Source organism: Moschus berezovskii, chromosome 14 (genome assembly GCF_049115385.1).
Source record: "Moschus berezovskii isolate FMDL1 chromosome 14, NW_MosBer_1.0, whole genome shotgun sequence".
NCBI classification, from domain to species: domain Eukaryota; kingdom Metazoa; phylum Chordata; class Mammalia; order Artiodactyla; family Moschidae; genus Moschus; species Moschus berezovskii.
Genome location: NC_142473.1, coordinates 34059089 through 34075935, shown reverse-complemented (window position 1 = coordinate 34075935; position 16847 = coordinate 34059089). Strand labels below are relative to the sequence as shown.

Genomic DNA, 16847 nt, shown 5'->3' with positions numbered 1-16847 from the left:
CTAAAATCTGCACCAATCCTGCAGCTCTACTTTTCTAAATATGTCAAAAGCTACCCTGGCCAAGGTTAACGGCCACTGAAATCCAAGACTCAAGCACCACTTTACAGCATTCAGTCAACATTTTCATCTGCATTTCACCTTGGAAGATCAGCCAAAGGGCCCTGTTGTATGTACTGCCTTCTTGAACTTTCAACTTGGTAAGCTAGTTAATATGGGAATTGAGTATTCACCACCCACACACACAAGAATTTCATCAATGTTGAAAAGCAATGGGAGTAAGAGGGAGCTGGCTGCCAGTACTGCAGGTCCAGGCCATATAACACAAGGGCCGCCAGGCCCTGGAAGGATGAAAAACCCAAATGGAACCGGCTGTGTGAATGAGAAATAAAAGAGAAGAAAGGCCTTTACTGCCACAGGTCAAAGATATTTTGCAAAGAAAATTATTTAAGAATATTCCACTTAGATCAAGCCAGACATTACCAGCTCATTCCTCCGGCACATCAATGATTGTTAAAGCAGCAGTACTGGGGACTTCCCTGGTGGTCCAATGGCTAAGACTCCGTGCCCCCAGTGCAAGGGGCCCAGGTCTAATCCCTGGTCAGGGAACTAAGATCCCACATGCTGCAACTAAGATTTCGCATGACACAACTAAAGATCCCACATACTGCAACTAATACCCGGCACAGCTAAATGAATGAATAAATTTAAATAAGTAAATAAAGTAGCAGAATGACTACTCACCAAAGGTACCACTCTCTGTGACAGACGGCGCCACCTGGGACTGAATATTATACATGGCTTCGTATGTACAGCTATCGATCTGCTGGTCACAGTCACACGTTCTGGACCGGAAGGAAAGTGGCATAATGATCTTCAGAAACAGAACTCTGTTATCTGCAAACTTACCAGGAGTCACTTATTCACAACTTCTCTAGACCCTGATTCTATCAAGATAACACTCTCCCTTCACCAGTGTCACTACTAGTAAATATCGTAAGATTGACTCCTATTATGAGTAACAGCTATGTATGTTTTTGAAATTACTGTGATGCTGAAGAAACGTTAAGTGGAACTGCTTACAGATGCAAGAAGCTTAAAACATTAGCAGCTACACACACCTTTCTGCTTTATTTTTGGCTGGATAACACTATGTGCAGGCAGCAAGCCAAGCAGGTGAGTGAGTCGGTGTCAACTGAATTCCCAAACAGGACTGTTGTGAACCTACCGTGAACTCTGCGCTATCTCCGGAGGCCACTTCACTTCTGGCTTTTGAAGTCCCACAGGCCTAGAGGAAGGAGTCATATACTCTGTGTCCTCCTCACTTTCACACTGCTCCCCAGGGGGCAGCTTTGGCACAGGAAGAGGTCTGGAAGAGGAAGAATAAAAAAAACAGAAAAAGAAAACAGAATGAACTGCTTTGCAATTACCTGAAATAATTCGAAAATCACTGTGGCAGAAGAAATATATAACATCCTCAAATGTTCAAGATACTCCTAGTAAGAAACAGCAAGCATGATTCTAAACACAGAAGAATGGCAATGAGTATATTCCCTGTTACCAATTACTGTCTGACTCTAGGTGGTAAGACTCTGCTAACTTTCTTTAGCATTGCTCACCTGTGTTTTTAAAATATTCTTAGAACACATACTATTTTAATAAAGAGAAAAAGGTCATTAAAAGGGTAATCCAAAAATTTTAATTACAATTCTTTTTGTTGATGTTAATAAAAATATAAAATTGCACCGTTTACTCATTAAGCATTTTGGCAACACATACTTTAAAACATTTTCTGTCACAGTAATTCTACCTTGGCTTCATCTCTGGCTATGTAGAAAGATACGCTGAAGTAAAGTCATTACATTAAAAGCTTTTAAACAAAATAAATATCCAAAAACAGGAATGATTAAATATATGATGTCATAAACTTGTGGGAGATAGTGAAGGGCAGGGAAGCCTGGTGTGCTGCAGCCCATGGGGTCGCAGAGAGTCGGACAGGACTAAGCAACAATAAAACAGTCATATTACGTAATAATATGCAATCGTTAAAAGTGAGGATTTTGAAGAACTTTTTAACTGAAAGGAAGAAGTGCCCAATATATAATGCTAAGTTAAAAAAAAGGGAAAACATAACACTATATTGATCTAAAACATAAATACATTTTACATGCTTACAGCCATGGCCAAGTAACAAGTGTTGTCTGACCGTCTGCCTATAACAGCCAGCTATAAAAGCAGGAAACTATACAAAAGAAAGAAGCAGAGGCATATTCTCTTTCCAGAGGCAAGGAGAATACACTGCAATAAGCCCCCATATTAGGAGTTCTGAACTTGGGCTTTTGATGTAGTTTTCAACAGACTGAGGAGAGAGGGATTGGAATTTGGGAATACCACAATGGCCAAGACACAAGGAGTCAAAAATCCTGGAGAAGGGAACAGTAGAGACAGAGGTTTGAAATGCTGCCTACGATTTTCCCTAAAACTACTGTGAATCCTTAAACCATGTATGCATGGGACAAGAGTCTAAGAAACCAAGCAAAAAGCAGTAATACTTTGGCTGTCTTGCCAAACTAGAGAGACAAAGTTGAAAGTAACAAATATGGCCTTTAAAATAGTTATAATTTACATGTTCAAGAAAAAAGAATTTTATTAGAAAGCTATACATGAAAAGTCTAGAACCTAAAAACACAGTATTTGTTAGATGGATTCTGGGGCAGATTAGAAACTGAAAAAAAAGAAAAAGATTAGGCAAGTGAAATAGAATAAGAACTATTCCAATTCAAGTAAAGAGAGGAAAAAGAATGGAAAACATGGAAATGAGCAAAAGAGCTATACGAGGTATGATGAAAAGACTGAACTTTCAGGTAACTGGAATCACAGAAGAGAAAGAAGCTGCACTGTTTCAGTCTATCTGAAGAAACAGTATACACTGGAAACTAACACACTGTAAATCAACTATACTCCAATAAAAATTTTAAAAACGAAATAGTGGCTGAAATTTTCTATGCTGATTTTTTTTGGGGGGAGGTGGTGGAGAGAAGGGGGCTGGTACTGCATGGCTTATAGGATTTTAGTTTCCCAACCAGGGATTGAACCCAGACACTTGTCAGTGAGAGCACAGAATCCTAACCACTGGACCACCAGGGAATTCCCAGTGGCTGAGATTTTCTAAAACTGATTATAAACATCAAATGACAAAATCCATAAACTCAAAAACCTTAAGCATAAATATAAAGAAAACTACATAGGCACATTATAGTAAAACTGATGGGATCCAAAGACAAAAAGGTGTTCTAAGTAGTCAGAAAAAGAAACATTACCCTTAAAAGAGCAACATTATTCTCATTTTCCATCAGAAATAATAAAAGTCAAAAGGCGGTGTGATGATATTTTTAAAGTGCTGAAAGATATGGGTTTAAATTGCATTGGTCCACTTTTATGCACACTTCCCCCATAAATGCATACTATAGTACTACACAATCCATACAGTTGGTTGAATTTGGATGCAAAACTGTGGATACAGAGCGTGCACTGTAGTCATATCTGGATATTCCAATACATAGTGGGTTGGTGCCCCTAACTCCTGAATTGTTCAAGGGTTGACTGTACTATATTTAGAAAAAATATCTTTAAAAAATGAAAGATAAAAGACATTTTAAGTCAAAGAAAATTTAAGTGAATCCATTAATAGAAGATATACTAACACACCCTCTTCTTTCTCTCCCTCTGTTGCTCTAAAGGAAGTTATTTAGGCAGAAGGAGAAAGATTGCAGATGGAATGGTGGCAAAGCAGGAAGAAATGAAAATACTAGAGGATAAATTCTTGGAAATTTAAATGTTCTTGAAGTGTTAAAAGGCCCTGATTCCAAGTGGACTCTAATGATCATGAGTCAAGGGTATATGCTGGAATCTCAAGGGTAACTGTTAAAAGAATGTAAGGAGTGAAATGGTATAATAAAAACTATTTTACTCCCAAAGAAAGAAAATAGGGGGGAAAAAAATGAGCAAAGACAGGAAAAATGGGGGAAAGAGTAGGGAACAAATATTTTAAAACAAAAATGCTAGACTGGATTTAAGGGAGAAGAAAGCCAACAAGTATATCTATATATACTGCTTACGAGAAACATACCTTCAAACATCCCTTCAGCAGGAAAGTTGAAAGTAAAAGGATGGAAAAAGTTCAAGCAAACACTAAAAGAGAGCCGAGTCCAGGGTTTAGGACTCTGATACAGACATTTTAATATAAGTCAAATTCCATGGGGTCACAAAGAGTAGGACAGGACTTAAGCAACTGAACAATAACAATAAAGCAGGCGAAAGCTGGACAGAAGCACAATCAAGAGAGTAAATGGAGTAACAAAAACAATGATTATTTAGTCAATAATTCTAAATTTCTATGTACCCTAATTACATAGACTAAATACACATACAAGTGGACAGAAATAAGCAGAAAAAATAGAGACCCACAATTATAGGTGGAGTTATTAACATAACACCTCTTTGACAGAACATGTAAATTAAAAAAAAAAAATCAGCAAGGAAATAATACATTTGAATACAATTAACAAACTTGACATACACAGAATGTTGTGCCCAACAACTGCAGAATATTCATTTTTATAAAATGAAGGTGGTAATAACACATGTGGAATTTACCATAAACTGGTCAATAAGGAAGGTCCCACAAGTAGCACAAATTTAAATCATAGGGTATGGTTTCTGACCACACTGGAAGGAAGCTAGAATGCAGGAACAGAAAAATAACTAGAAAATCTTTCAATATTTTAAAATCAAGGAACATATAAACAACTGATGAGTCAAAGAAGAAATCACAAAGGGAAAATCATCATATAATTTGAAGTGAATGATAAAGAAAACATAACACATCAACATTTGCGGTTTACAGCTATAGCATCTGTTACGGACTAAACGTTTGTGTCCTTCCCAAAACTACCGTGTTGAGGCCCTAGTCCCCAGTGTGGCTATAAGTGAACATGGGGCATCTGAGGCAGTAACTAAGGCTGGATGAGGTCATGAGGATAGGCCCCAACCCAACAGGATGGTGTCCTGATATGAACAGACACCAGAGAGCCTGCTGTGGCTCTCTATACCTCTCCCTCAACACATGTATGAAGGAATAGCCACGTGAGAACATAGTGAGAAGGTTATGCAAGCATGTAAGCCAGTAAGAGGTTCCTCACCAGAAACCAAATATGCTGACATCCTGATAGATCTTGGACTTCCAGTCACCAGAACTATGCGAAAATTAAATTCTGCTGCTTAAGCTGCCCAGTCTGTATGCAGTATTTTGTTATGGCAGCCTGAGCATATTAACACAGCACCCAACTCATGGAGCTAGAAAAATAACAAATAAAGCCTAAAGAAAGTTGGAAGAAAAAAATATAAGAGGAGAAAGCAATGAAACAAAAAGCAGATACTCAATGAGGATTCTGGGAAGATGGCAGAAGTTGTCTGATGTAACCATCTTGGAACTCCAGTGTCTGTTGAAGGCTTGTAACTGCCAGGTAAAGGTCAAGATGCTAAATTGCTATTAATTTCAGTTCTGAGCATAGTAGCAGCTATCCATTCCCAACCCTTGTCACAGGGCAGGCAGCTGTACAAATGTTCCTGGAGCAGCCTGCACATAACATTCAGGAGTCAAGGTGGACAAAAAGGACTCAGCCCCTCAAATATTGGGAATCTATGTTCTGATCACGGATTGCTGCTCCTGTTCACAGAGGTGCTGACAAAGGGGCAGGAGCAGCAGCCACTGCTGCTGCACCTCCCTGCATTGTTGTAAGTCCCTCCCACTCTGGCTGAAGTGACTTCCATGAGATTTAAAGGAAGATGTGGAGAAACATCAAGAAAACCATGTGGAACAAAATGAAAGTATCAATAGAGACAGAAAAACCTAAGAAGAAACAAAAAAGAAATTCTAGACTGAAAAGTACAAGTGAAATGAAAAAAAAAATCACTAGAGGGATTCAAAGGTAGACTTGAGCAGCAAGGAGAAAGAATCAGTGAACCTGAAGAGAAAACAATGGAAATTATCAAGACTGAGGAATAAACAGAAAGAAAAAAAGACCGAAGAAAACCAGTCTAAGGGAGCTGTGGGACATAACACCACCAAAGGACCAACATACACACCGTGGGAGTCCTAGAAGAAGAGAGAGAGAAAAGGGGCAGAGAGAATAGATGAAGAAATAAGGGCCCCAAACTTCCCAACTCAATGAACACAAACATGTGAGAAGTTCAACAAACTCCAAATAAAAGGAACTCAAAAAGACTCACACTCTTAAAAGACAAAGGTAAAGAAAGAAGCAAATCATCAGACATGAGGGATCCTAAATGAAATTATGAGCAGACTTCTCATCAGAAACTTTAAAGGCCAGAAGACAGTCGGCTTATATATTTGAAATGCTAAAAGAAAAGAAGCTCTCAACCAAGAATCCTACACAGGCATACCTTATTTTACTGCACTTCACAGACAGCATTTTGTTGTTTTTCTTTTTTATAAATTGAAGACCTGTGGCAACTCTATCGAGCAAGTCTACTAGCACCATTTTTCCAATAGCGTTTTCTCACTTCATGTCTATGTGTCACATTTTGATAATTCTCAAGATATTTCAAGATTTTTCATTATTATATTTGTTATAGTGATCTGTAATCAGTGATCTCTGATATTACTATTGTAAAAAGATTATGACTTGCTGAAGGCTCAGGAGATGATTAGAATTTTTTAGCGATGAAACATTTTACATTAAGGTGTGTGTGTAGGACATAATGCAACTGCACACTTAATAGACTACAGCATAGTGTAAACATAACATTTATATATACTGGGAAACCAAAACCAAAGAATTCAGGTGTCTCACTTTACTGCAATTTTGACCTTAATGCAGTGGTCTGAAACCAAACCACAGTATCTCTGAGGTATGCCTGTGTCTGGTAAAATTGCTTCCAAAATTGAGGGAGAAATCAAGATATTTCCAAATAAACAAAAGCTGAGGGAGTACATGACCACTAGACCTGCCCTGCAAGAAATGCCCAAGTAAGTCCTGCAGGGTGAAATGAAAACACTAGACAGTAATTTCAAGCTGTATGGAGAAATAAAGACTTGCATAAAAGTAAATACATGGACAGTTATAAAAGCTAGTATTGTTGTAAGAGTGGTTTGTAACTGTACCTTTTTTTTTCTACATGATTTGAGAGACCAATGCACTTAAAAGGAAAAAAATCCATTATTAATAGTGTAAAAGCCAGTATTACTCTAACTTTGGTTGGTAACTTCAAATCTCTTTTTCTGTATAAATTTTAGGAACCTAATGCACTTGAAAGAACTAGATTATAATCTAGTTTAAAAGAACTGCTGCCGCTGCTGCTGCTAAGTCACTTCAGTCGTGTCCGACTCTGTGTGACCCCACAGACGGAAGCCCACCAGGCTCCCCCGTTCCTGGGATTCTCCAGGCAAGAACACTGGAGTGGGTTGCCATTTCCTTCTCCAATGTGTGAAAGTGAAAAGTGAAAGTGAAGTCGATCAGTCGTGTCCGACCCCTAGCCACCGCGCGGACTGCAGCCTACCAGCTGGTATAAATTCAAATTATACTGTTATAGCTTTGGGATGTTACATATAATCCCTATGGTAACCACAAAAAAAGAATCTATAGAATATACACAAAAGAAAATGAGAAAGGAACTTAAAACATTTCACCACACACACACACAAAAACTGAACACAAAAGGAAGTAATGCAGAAAATGAGGGACAAAAGAACTACAGGGAATACAGAACACAAACAGCACAATGACAGAAGTCCCTCCATATCAGTAATTGCTTTAAATATAAATGAGCTAAATTCTCCAATCAAAAGACAGAGACTGGCAGATTGGATTAAAACACACAGTCCAATGATATGCTATCTATAAGAGACTCATTTGAGACTCCATGACACAAACAGGCTGAAAGCCAAAGGATGGATTAAGTTATTCTGTGCAAATAGTAACCAAAGGGGTGCGGGGAGGAGGGAGGAGGGAGCTCTGCTAAGTCAACAAACTTTCAGTCAAAAAAGGTTACAAGAGACAAAGAACATTATATAAACTGGAAGATTTAACAATTATAAACATTTATACACCTGAGATCAGTCCTGGGTGTTCATTGGAAGGACTGATGTTGAAGCTGAAACTCCAATACTTTGGCAACCTGATGTGAAGAGCTGACTCATTAGAAAAGACCCTGATGCTGGGAAAGATTGAGGGCAGGAGAAGGGGACGACAGAGGATGAGATGGTTGGATGGCATCACCGACTCAATGGATATGGGTTTGGGTAGGATCCGGGAGTTGGTGATAGACAGGGAGGCCTGGTGTACTGCAGTTCATGGGGTCGCAAAGAGTCGGACACAACTGAGCAACTGAACTGAACTGATACTCCTAATGACAGGCCATCAAAATATCAATATATGAAGCAAAACCTGACAGAATTGAAAGGAGAAACAGACAGCTCTACAATAACAAATGGAGATTTCAACACCCCACTCATAATCATGGAAAGAACAATCAAATATAAGATAAGTAAAGAAAGAAAGGACTTAATACAATAAACCAATTAGATGTAACAGACAAACACAAAAAAACTCTACTCAACAATAACAGCACACACGCTCTTCTCCTGTACAAACAGGACACCTTACAGATGGACAATATGTTAGGCCACAAACTCTTAATAGATTTTTTAAAATATCATATAAAATATTTTCTCTAATCACAACAGATAAAGTTACAAATCAATTAAAAAAAAAGTAACACTGAAAAGTCACAAAACTGTGGAAATTAAATGATACACTCCTGAATAACTGTGTAGCTGAAACCATACTGGGTCCATTCTGTGAGCGCCCTCTTACACCTGCAATCCCACACCTTCCCCTTCTCTGTGACTGGGCTTTATCCTGCCCACAAGGAATATGCCCAAGCCAGGTCAGCTCCCTATCAACTTTAACCTTTGTTCCATCTGATATGAAAACTGGAAGAATGCCTTCGGCTGACACAGATGATTAATGGTCTGTGAGGAATAAAGGCAAGAGGCCTCCCCCCAGCTCGCCCACCTGGTTCCTACTGCTGCAGACACGCTTCTCCTCTGGGGGTCAGACTCCATCTTCAGCTTCAGCCCCGTTACACTCCCTTGTTCCCCCTTCAGTGACGCGCAGTGGCTGTCTGCCCAATACTGCCTATATGTACGTTTCCCACAATACACTCCACGTTGGACCTTATTTCGCTTTTTTGGTCTCAAAGTTCCTTCTCATTTTGTGTTGTTGGAAGAGGATGTTTGCTATGACCAGTGTGTTCTCTTGACAAAACTCTCTTAGCCTTTGCCCTGTTTCATTTTTACTCCAAGGCCAAACTTGCCTGTTACTCCAGATATCTCTTGACTTCCTACTTTTGCATTCCTACTATGTACATATACACAGAGAAAACAATGGAAAGAAACAGTCCAATACATGATAAGTTTTACATAATAGAAATACAGGTCAATTTTTATTTTCTTCTTTACAACCCTCTGGGTTTTCTAAATTTCCCATAAATAAGTTATTTGAAAGTATCAACTCCACTGTATGAAATACAGTTTTAGTAAACTTACCTGGCAGCCAGAGAATAAATGGCATTGGCAGATGCGGAAGATTTGATTTTGGGATGCTCACACTCTGCACCTGCTAATGGGCTGCTGCTATTCATGTTCTGGAAAGAAAAGAATTTAAAAAAAAATGTTCTTAATATAGCAAAGCATCTCCTCTTATTTAATCTATTCAAAATAACAAGAACAGTCATACAGACAGAGACCTCATCCTCAATGCCATGCTTTGGGCTTATTATATGTGACAAAAGTATAGTTGAAGGTTCAAATATAAGGGTTAGGGAGGACAGATCTAAAAACGAGGCAAGGAAATAAGGGGTTTTTTGTGGAAAAAATTTGAGGAAACTGGCTGTCTGCACAAATACCATTCTAGCTTTAAAAATCTACATATTTTTCTATATTGATGCCACTGAAAGTCAAACCTAATCCACTCTAATTAAGACTGCCTATCCCATAAATGCCACTTAAATGCTAAGTTACCTTCCCCTTTCCCTTTCAACCAAGAAATACACAGTTCATTTAAGGACCACAGCATTTCTCAACTTTACCCTCCAATTGCATCTTCTTCCTGGGTTTCTAACTACCCACTGGCCAATTCTTCCTTTAATGGCTGTGTCAAATTCAACGCGTCTTTCCCTAGTTAGTCAGGTTAAAAACCTCTTGGGTGTGTGCATATGTGTATGTATGTATTTGCGACCTCTCATCGTTTTTCCCACCGACCAACTACTTTCAAGACTCACTGGGTCTTTGTTTCATGCTCCCTAAAGTCTCTACCTAATCAGGTTCCCCTTTCTGTTCCTGGACCACGAGTCTCCCGCTCATTTACCCCATACCAGCTATGTGGAACCCCTCTGTGATTATAACCACAGACTCTCCCAAACTCATCTGCTTTCCCTCCATCCCCTGTTGCTCCAAGTCTTTGCTCAGAAATATATGTCATCCCTTCATGTACCTCCTCATCCCAACTCCAGCTTTCTCTACACCGTTTTCACCCTATTTTTCTCCACAGCATTCATCAGCATCCAACACCTTTTATATTTTATAGTTTATCCTGTTTATTTTCCATCCTTCCTCCAGTAGAATGTAAATGTTTTGAGGGCAAGATTTTTTGCTGAGTGCATAAAGAACCAACGAAAGAAGGAATACACCACTCCCACTCCCAGTTCTATCCCTTATCGCCAGCTTATCCAATGGACTGCTAACCTGTCTTTTTTCAATCCATTCTCTTTCTAATCCCTTCTGCATACTATTCCTAGATTCCTCTCTTTAAGCCATCATCTTGGTCACATTACTGCACTAATTTAATCTTCATGTACTCTTCATTTATACCAAATAAATTCCAATTCTTCTGGGATGGTGCCGTCTAATCTAGCAACAATGTTCCTTTCTAGCCCCCTTTCCTACTATGATACACAAAACTTCTCCTCTCAAATTAAACACTTTTTATTCCACAATACATCTTAAGCATTTCTGTCATTGTTCAGTTCAGTTCAGTCGCTCAGTCGTGTCCGACTCTTTGCGACCCCATGAACCACAACACGCCAGGCCTCCCTGTCCATCACCAACTCCCGGAGTTCACTCAAACTCATGTCCATCGAGTCGGTGATGCCATCAAGCCATCTCATTCTCTGTCGTCCCTGTCTCCTCCTACCCCCAATCCCTCCCAGCATCAGACTCTTTTCCAGTGAGTCAACTCGACGCATGAGGTGGCCAAAGTATTGGAGTTTCAGCTTTAGCATCAGTCCTTCCAATGAACACCCAGGATTGATCTCCTTTAGAATGGACTGGTTGGATCTCCTTGCAGTCCAAGGGATTTTCAAGAGTCTTCTCCAGCACCACAGTTCAAAAGCATCAATTCTTCGGCGATCAGCTTTCTTCACAGTCCAACTCTCACATCCATACATGACCACAGGAAAAACCATAGCCTTGACTAGACGGACCTTGGTTGCAAAGTAATGTCTCTGCTTTTTAATATGCTATCTAGGCTGGTCATAACTTTCCTTCCAAGGAGTAAGCATCTTTTAATTTCCTGGCTGCAATCAGCATCTGCAGTGATTTTGGAGCCCAAAAAAATATAGTCTGACACTGTTTCCACTGTTTCCCCATCTATTTCCCATGAAGTGATGGGACCAGATGCCATGATCTTTGTTTTCTGAATGTTGAGCTTCAAGCCAACCTTTTCGCTTTCCTCTTTTTTTTTTTTCGCTCTCCTCTTTCACTTTCATCAAGAGGCCTTTGAGTTCCTCTTCACTTTCTGCCATAAGGGTGGTGTCATCTGCATATCTGAGGTTATTGATATTTCTCCCAGCAATCTTGATTCCAGCTTGTGCTTCTTCCAGCCCAGCGTTCCTCATGATGTACTCTGCATACAAGTTAAATAAGCAGGGTGACAATATACAACCTTGACGTACTCCTTTTCCTATTTGGAACCAGTCTGTTGTTCCATGTCCAGTTCTAACTGTTGCCTCCTGACCTGTATACAGGTTTCTCAAGAGGCAGGTCAGGTGGTCTGGTATTCCCATCTCTTTCAGAATGTTCCACAGTTTATTGTGATCCACACAGTCAAAGGCTTTGGCATAGTCAATGAAGCAGAAATAGATGTTTTTCTGGAACTCTCTTGCTTTCTCCATGATCCAGCGGATGTTGGCAATTTGATCTCTGGTTCCTCTGCCTTTCCTAAAACCTGCTTGAACATCTGTCATTGTAGGTCTATCTTAAAACAGTATCCACTTTGGAAAGAATACTTCAAATTCAGATGCCACTCTTCTCATAAAGCCCTCATGATTGCTCTATCTGGAAATAATCTTTTCTTTCTCTAAAAGTGTTTTCTATTTATACAACTCATGGCAGAAATATGCTTATTGCATTAATAAACATATTAACAGATATACTTCTTGAAAATAGGCATTATATTATCTCTGAATCCAGTACAAAACATACCATAGAACATTCCCCATCAATGTCATCCACAAATATTTGTTACTAAGATAAATAATTTCAAAATCAGGACTCACCATGGAGGTATCCAGATTGAATGTGCTTCCGAGCCTAGGCATATCGGTTCTGGGTTCCATTTGTGAGGGCAATGAAAACGGAAGTGAATGCCGGTTGGTTAATTCTCTCCCTGTCCAGGGGTCACTAGGGTTTGGGGCAACTACTGGTACTTTGGGGATTGGCCGATGCAGCCATGACGTTTCTCCAATGCGGCCAGAGGGGACAGGGGGCAGTTTGTCTCTGGATGGACAGTCGCCCGGTGTACACGGCAATGGGCGTCTCTGAGGCCGGGTTTCTGCTCCACCAGAATACGGCCGATCTGGAGGGGGTGGCGGTGGAAGATCTCGAAGAGTGGGAGGTATTGGTAATGGTTTGTCCTTATGAAGAGAGCCAGAAGGAGCCTATGGAAGCATGATGGAAGCAATGAAATTTCACTAATCCACAAAAAAGAATCAGAAAAAATTGTAGAAATGGATAATGCTTTACCTTAGAAGCGGTTCCAAGACCAGAAGCACTTGAAGGGATAGATATTCGCTGCTGTAGAAGGTCAAGTCGTGGTGGCACTGGGGGAAGGGAAGCTTGTGGGGCCATGGAGAATGGAGAAGGAGGTCGTTCCACCTAATACAAGTAAAAATTTCCTAATAGGTTATTCTTGTTTGGAGGAGGGGTAACTCTCAACTCCTAAAGATGTAAACAAGTACAATATGAACAGTGAATATACCAATGAGCCTGACTTTGGCTACGGAGTGCTTTCTGAATTATTTTTATGTTACCATAAGAGGGCGCTCTCAATCACAAAAGTACCATAAAGATACAAGCTACAAAGCTTGTATCTAGAAACTGTGCTGTAAGCAGCTTCTAAGATTACAATTTTAAAAAACTTTACGATTTCCCATCGCTTAATCTTCAGAAGAAGAAAAATCTTTTCAAGATTAAAAAAAGAAAGTTGTATTAAAAGAAAGGGATACCCATTAATCCCTCAACAAATCATCTAGGAAAATAATGCTTAAGGAGCAGAATGAAGAAAGAAATCAAAGTAAATAAACTCTCCAGAGGTTATTATGATTCAAAGAAAAAAAGAGATTTATAAGATAAAGTGATCGATGGTATTATTAAAAAGCATCTTGTGTTCTTCCAAAGAAATGTTATTTCGATTCGGTAATTAAAAGGGATGATTTTTTCTTCAATTTGTATTCCAAAAATTGTGCCAAATCAAAAGAAACAAATAAATGTATAACCTTTTCCATTTCCCTGCCCACAGCAGGGTGATGAATAGCTGATAAGCTTGTCCAAGTAGGCTGTCAAGAGATATACAAGAATTTATACAAAATACTACTTTGCATTTGCATTTCCTGAAAGCAAAACAGATGAAAAATAGGCAAATATGTATTACAAGCACTTATGTACAATGACAGAAAAATAACCATCTCCATATTAAGTCCTATCATTAATGCCAGGAAGGGAATGAGGGAAAAGCCTGCATTACAGGTTACTTGCTCTGACTCACACTTAAGAACATGGCCTCCACGGCAGCAGAGCATGAGCAGCGCAACACCTCGAGGGTTAAGAAAGTGAAAAGTCACTTACTCTCCCTCCATCATCAATATCTAGTCAGTCACTGTATCTTCCCTGGTGGCTCAGATGGTAAAGCATCTGCCTACAATGCAGGTAGACCCGGGTTCAATCCCTGAGTTAGGAAGACTTCCTGGAGAAGGAAATGGCAACCCACTCCAGTATTCTTGCCTGGAAAATCCCATGGACGGAGGAGCCTGGCAGGCTACAGTCCATGGGGCGGCAAAGAGTTGGACTGAGTGACTTCACGTTTTTTCTTTCACTGTATCTTGTTATTTTTCCACAAAAGAATGGCATATCTATATTTTCCTTTTCATTCTACTTACCAACCTCAGACCTAATTTATCAAAACCACCTTCTAACGATTCTCCCAACTTTCTAGTTTCTTATCTCACCAAATCATTTTGCTCACCATTACCAGCTTAACCATCCTTAAATCCTCACTAGCTCAAAAGCCATTCACCAGGAACTCCTACTTTCCCATATCATAAAATGTCACTTTCCTGCCTGGTTTTCATGAGTCTAAATTGGTCTCCCTAACCAATAGCATTTTCTGTAATTCTCTATTTTGGAATTCCTACCTTCTTAGCTTTCTTCAAGTTGTTTCTCGGTTTGGAAGGCCCCCTCTGCCTATACTGATCCCCCCACCATCCATCCCTCCTTCTCATCCCTAAAGGGCAGAGGGTTGAGATAATCAATCATATTCTTCAATTCATGCCTCAATATCAAAACCAATCCCTAAAATGTCCTTTTATCTCAACATATAATAAAGCTCCAGAAAAGGATAAAAGCACATACAAGAAAGAAATTACAAAAAAAAAAAAAAGTATTTGCAAGACCTAAGGGATATAAATATCCATATAGGAAGTGTTCATTATACAGGTAGCCCAAAGAAAGAAAAGAAACCCATAACCAGCCAAACAACACCACCCTTAAATTTTCAGGGAATCAAGGATAAAGAAAATATTCTAAGGCTTCTGAGGACAGAGAGAAAGGAGGCACCAAAGAGCAAAAATATGATAGAAACTAGAGGTCACTGAGGCTGTAACAATTCACAGAGGTGAAGTTTTTTTTTCAACCCAGTAAGTCTATATTTAGTCAGTTTGAGGGCTGAATAAAGACAGTTTTAAGATTATCAGATGTCTCAAAAATTTCACCTCTCACCTTTTCACAGAAAGCTATTTTGAGGGCATACTCTACTCAAACAAGGAAGTTAAAGCAAGAAACAGAAAAACATGGGAGTTACGAAATCCAACACAGATGAGAGGCAATGAAGTCCCATGACGACGGCGAGGAGAGACCTCAGGGTGACAGAATGCAGCACAGCCAGTGAAAAACCAGTCCACACTGGAGCCAAAACATGGCAGACGCCACACATCAGTATACCACATTACACAGTATCTACTTTATCAATACATGCATAGAATTTACTCCATATAAAATTATATCAAGAGGATGTTTGGTAGTGACAGGTACAAATTGAAAACTAAGGAAATAAATCAATTATTTCAGAAAAGTGGAAGGTTGTAAAACAAAGCAAAAGTAATCACATTATAGTATATTACTTGAAACAATAGGGAGCAAAAATCATTTAAACACTGAATACTGACTGAACCAAAAAACATTCCAAATAACTACAATCGGAAGTTAGGGAGTAGGAAGCAGGAAGATAAGAGATTTTAAATCCTTTTCTAAACACATAACTAATATCGAAAAATCAGGAGAAAGCAGTACAGCCTATGGCTAAGGAAAAGCTTTAGGAATGGAAAAATCTGAATGGGACATAGGAGCTAGAGGAGATGGAAGCAGATAACCGACATTTTTAGCAATTCTTTTCAACTTTAAACAACAACAAAAAAAACGTGTATTTATCACAGGGCTATTTTAAAAAGTAGATTCACTATTTTAAAAACAAATCAAAACTAAGCAACAAAACAACAAGCTACTGGGATGTGATGAAGCAGGTCCTCTCATAGTCGCATATACCTTAGGAGTGACCTTAGGACAAAAAATACAGGGAACAAATCTTAATGTCTGTCCAAAAAAAGTTAAGAGATATTTTTACTCCAATATTTTATCCACACAAAGTAGATAATGAACTATAAGTTACAAAGAATAAGATGAAACACCCACACAGAACCTACCTTTCAGCTAAAAAATGGAATACCATTGCTTTCTGAAATTCCCATATATCCCACCACTAATTATATCCCTCTCCTCTCTCAAAGAGTTTAAATGGACATATTCTTATCTAGCAATCCGACTGTTAGAAATTCACCCTACAGACAGATTTGCAAAAGAACGCCTGTAAGGGTCAACTTCAAAAAATTTAAAATGTACTACTCAAATAGTCCAGATTTCCTCAACTATCCATACAGCATAGACACATTTATCAATTCCTGTTTCAATGTGCTTTTAATTCCTAAACATCCAAAGCAATTACTATGTGCTCAAATGAGAGTAGCCAATTACAAATGAGAGGTGACTCTTGCCTTCTAGGAATTTAGAATGGGAAATGATTATTTTTTTGGTCACACAACATGGTGTGTGGGATCTCAGTTACCCAACAAGGGATCGAACCCAGCAGTGGAAGCAAGGAACTCTAACCACTGTCATGGAATTTCCAGGAAATACTTTTAATAAATTATTACCAGGTGGT

At 39.1% G+C, this 16847-nt stretch overlaps 1 protein-coding gene across 3 annotated transcripts in view; it reads right to left on the bottom strand.

The window, feature by feature from the left end:
- The window catches only part of CBL (Cbl proto-oncogene), a 92432-nt gene that overhangs the window by 9649 nt on the left and 65936 nt on the right, over positions 1-16847 (bottom strand). For 2 of the 3 annotated variants that reach the window (XM_055423185.2, XM_055423187.2), the window contains 6 exons: positions 13855-13914; positions 13103-13234; positions 12637-13017; positions 9629-9726; positions 1226-1366; positions 742-842 (listed from right to left, as the gene is read on the bottom strand). In XM_055423185.2, the coding sequence (XP_055279160.1) occupies positions 742-842; positions 1226-1366; positions 9629-9726; positions 12637-13017; positions 13103-13234; positions 13855-13914 (913 nt within the window). The remainder of the gene's footprint in view (positions 1-741; positions 843-1225; positions 1367-9628; positions 9727-12636; positions 13018-13102; positions 13235-13854; positions 13915-16847) is intronic. The other variant, XM_055423186.2, reaches the window with a different exon arrangement.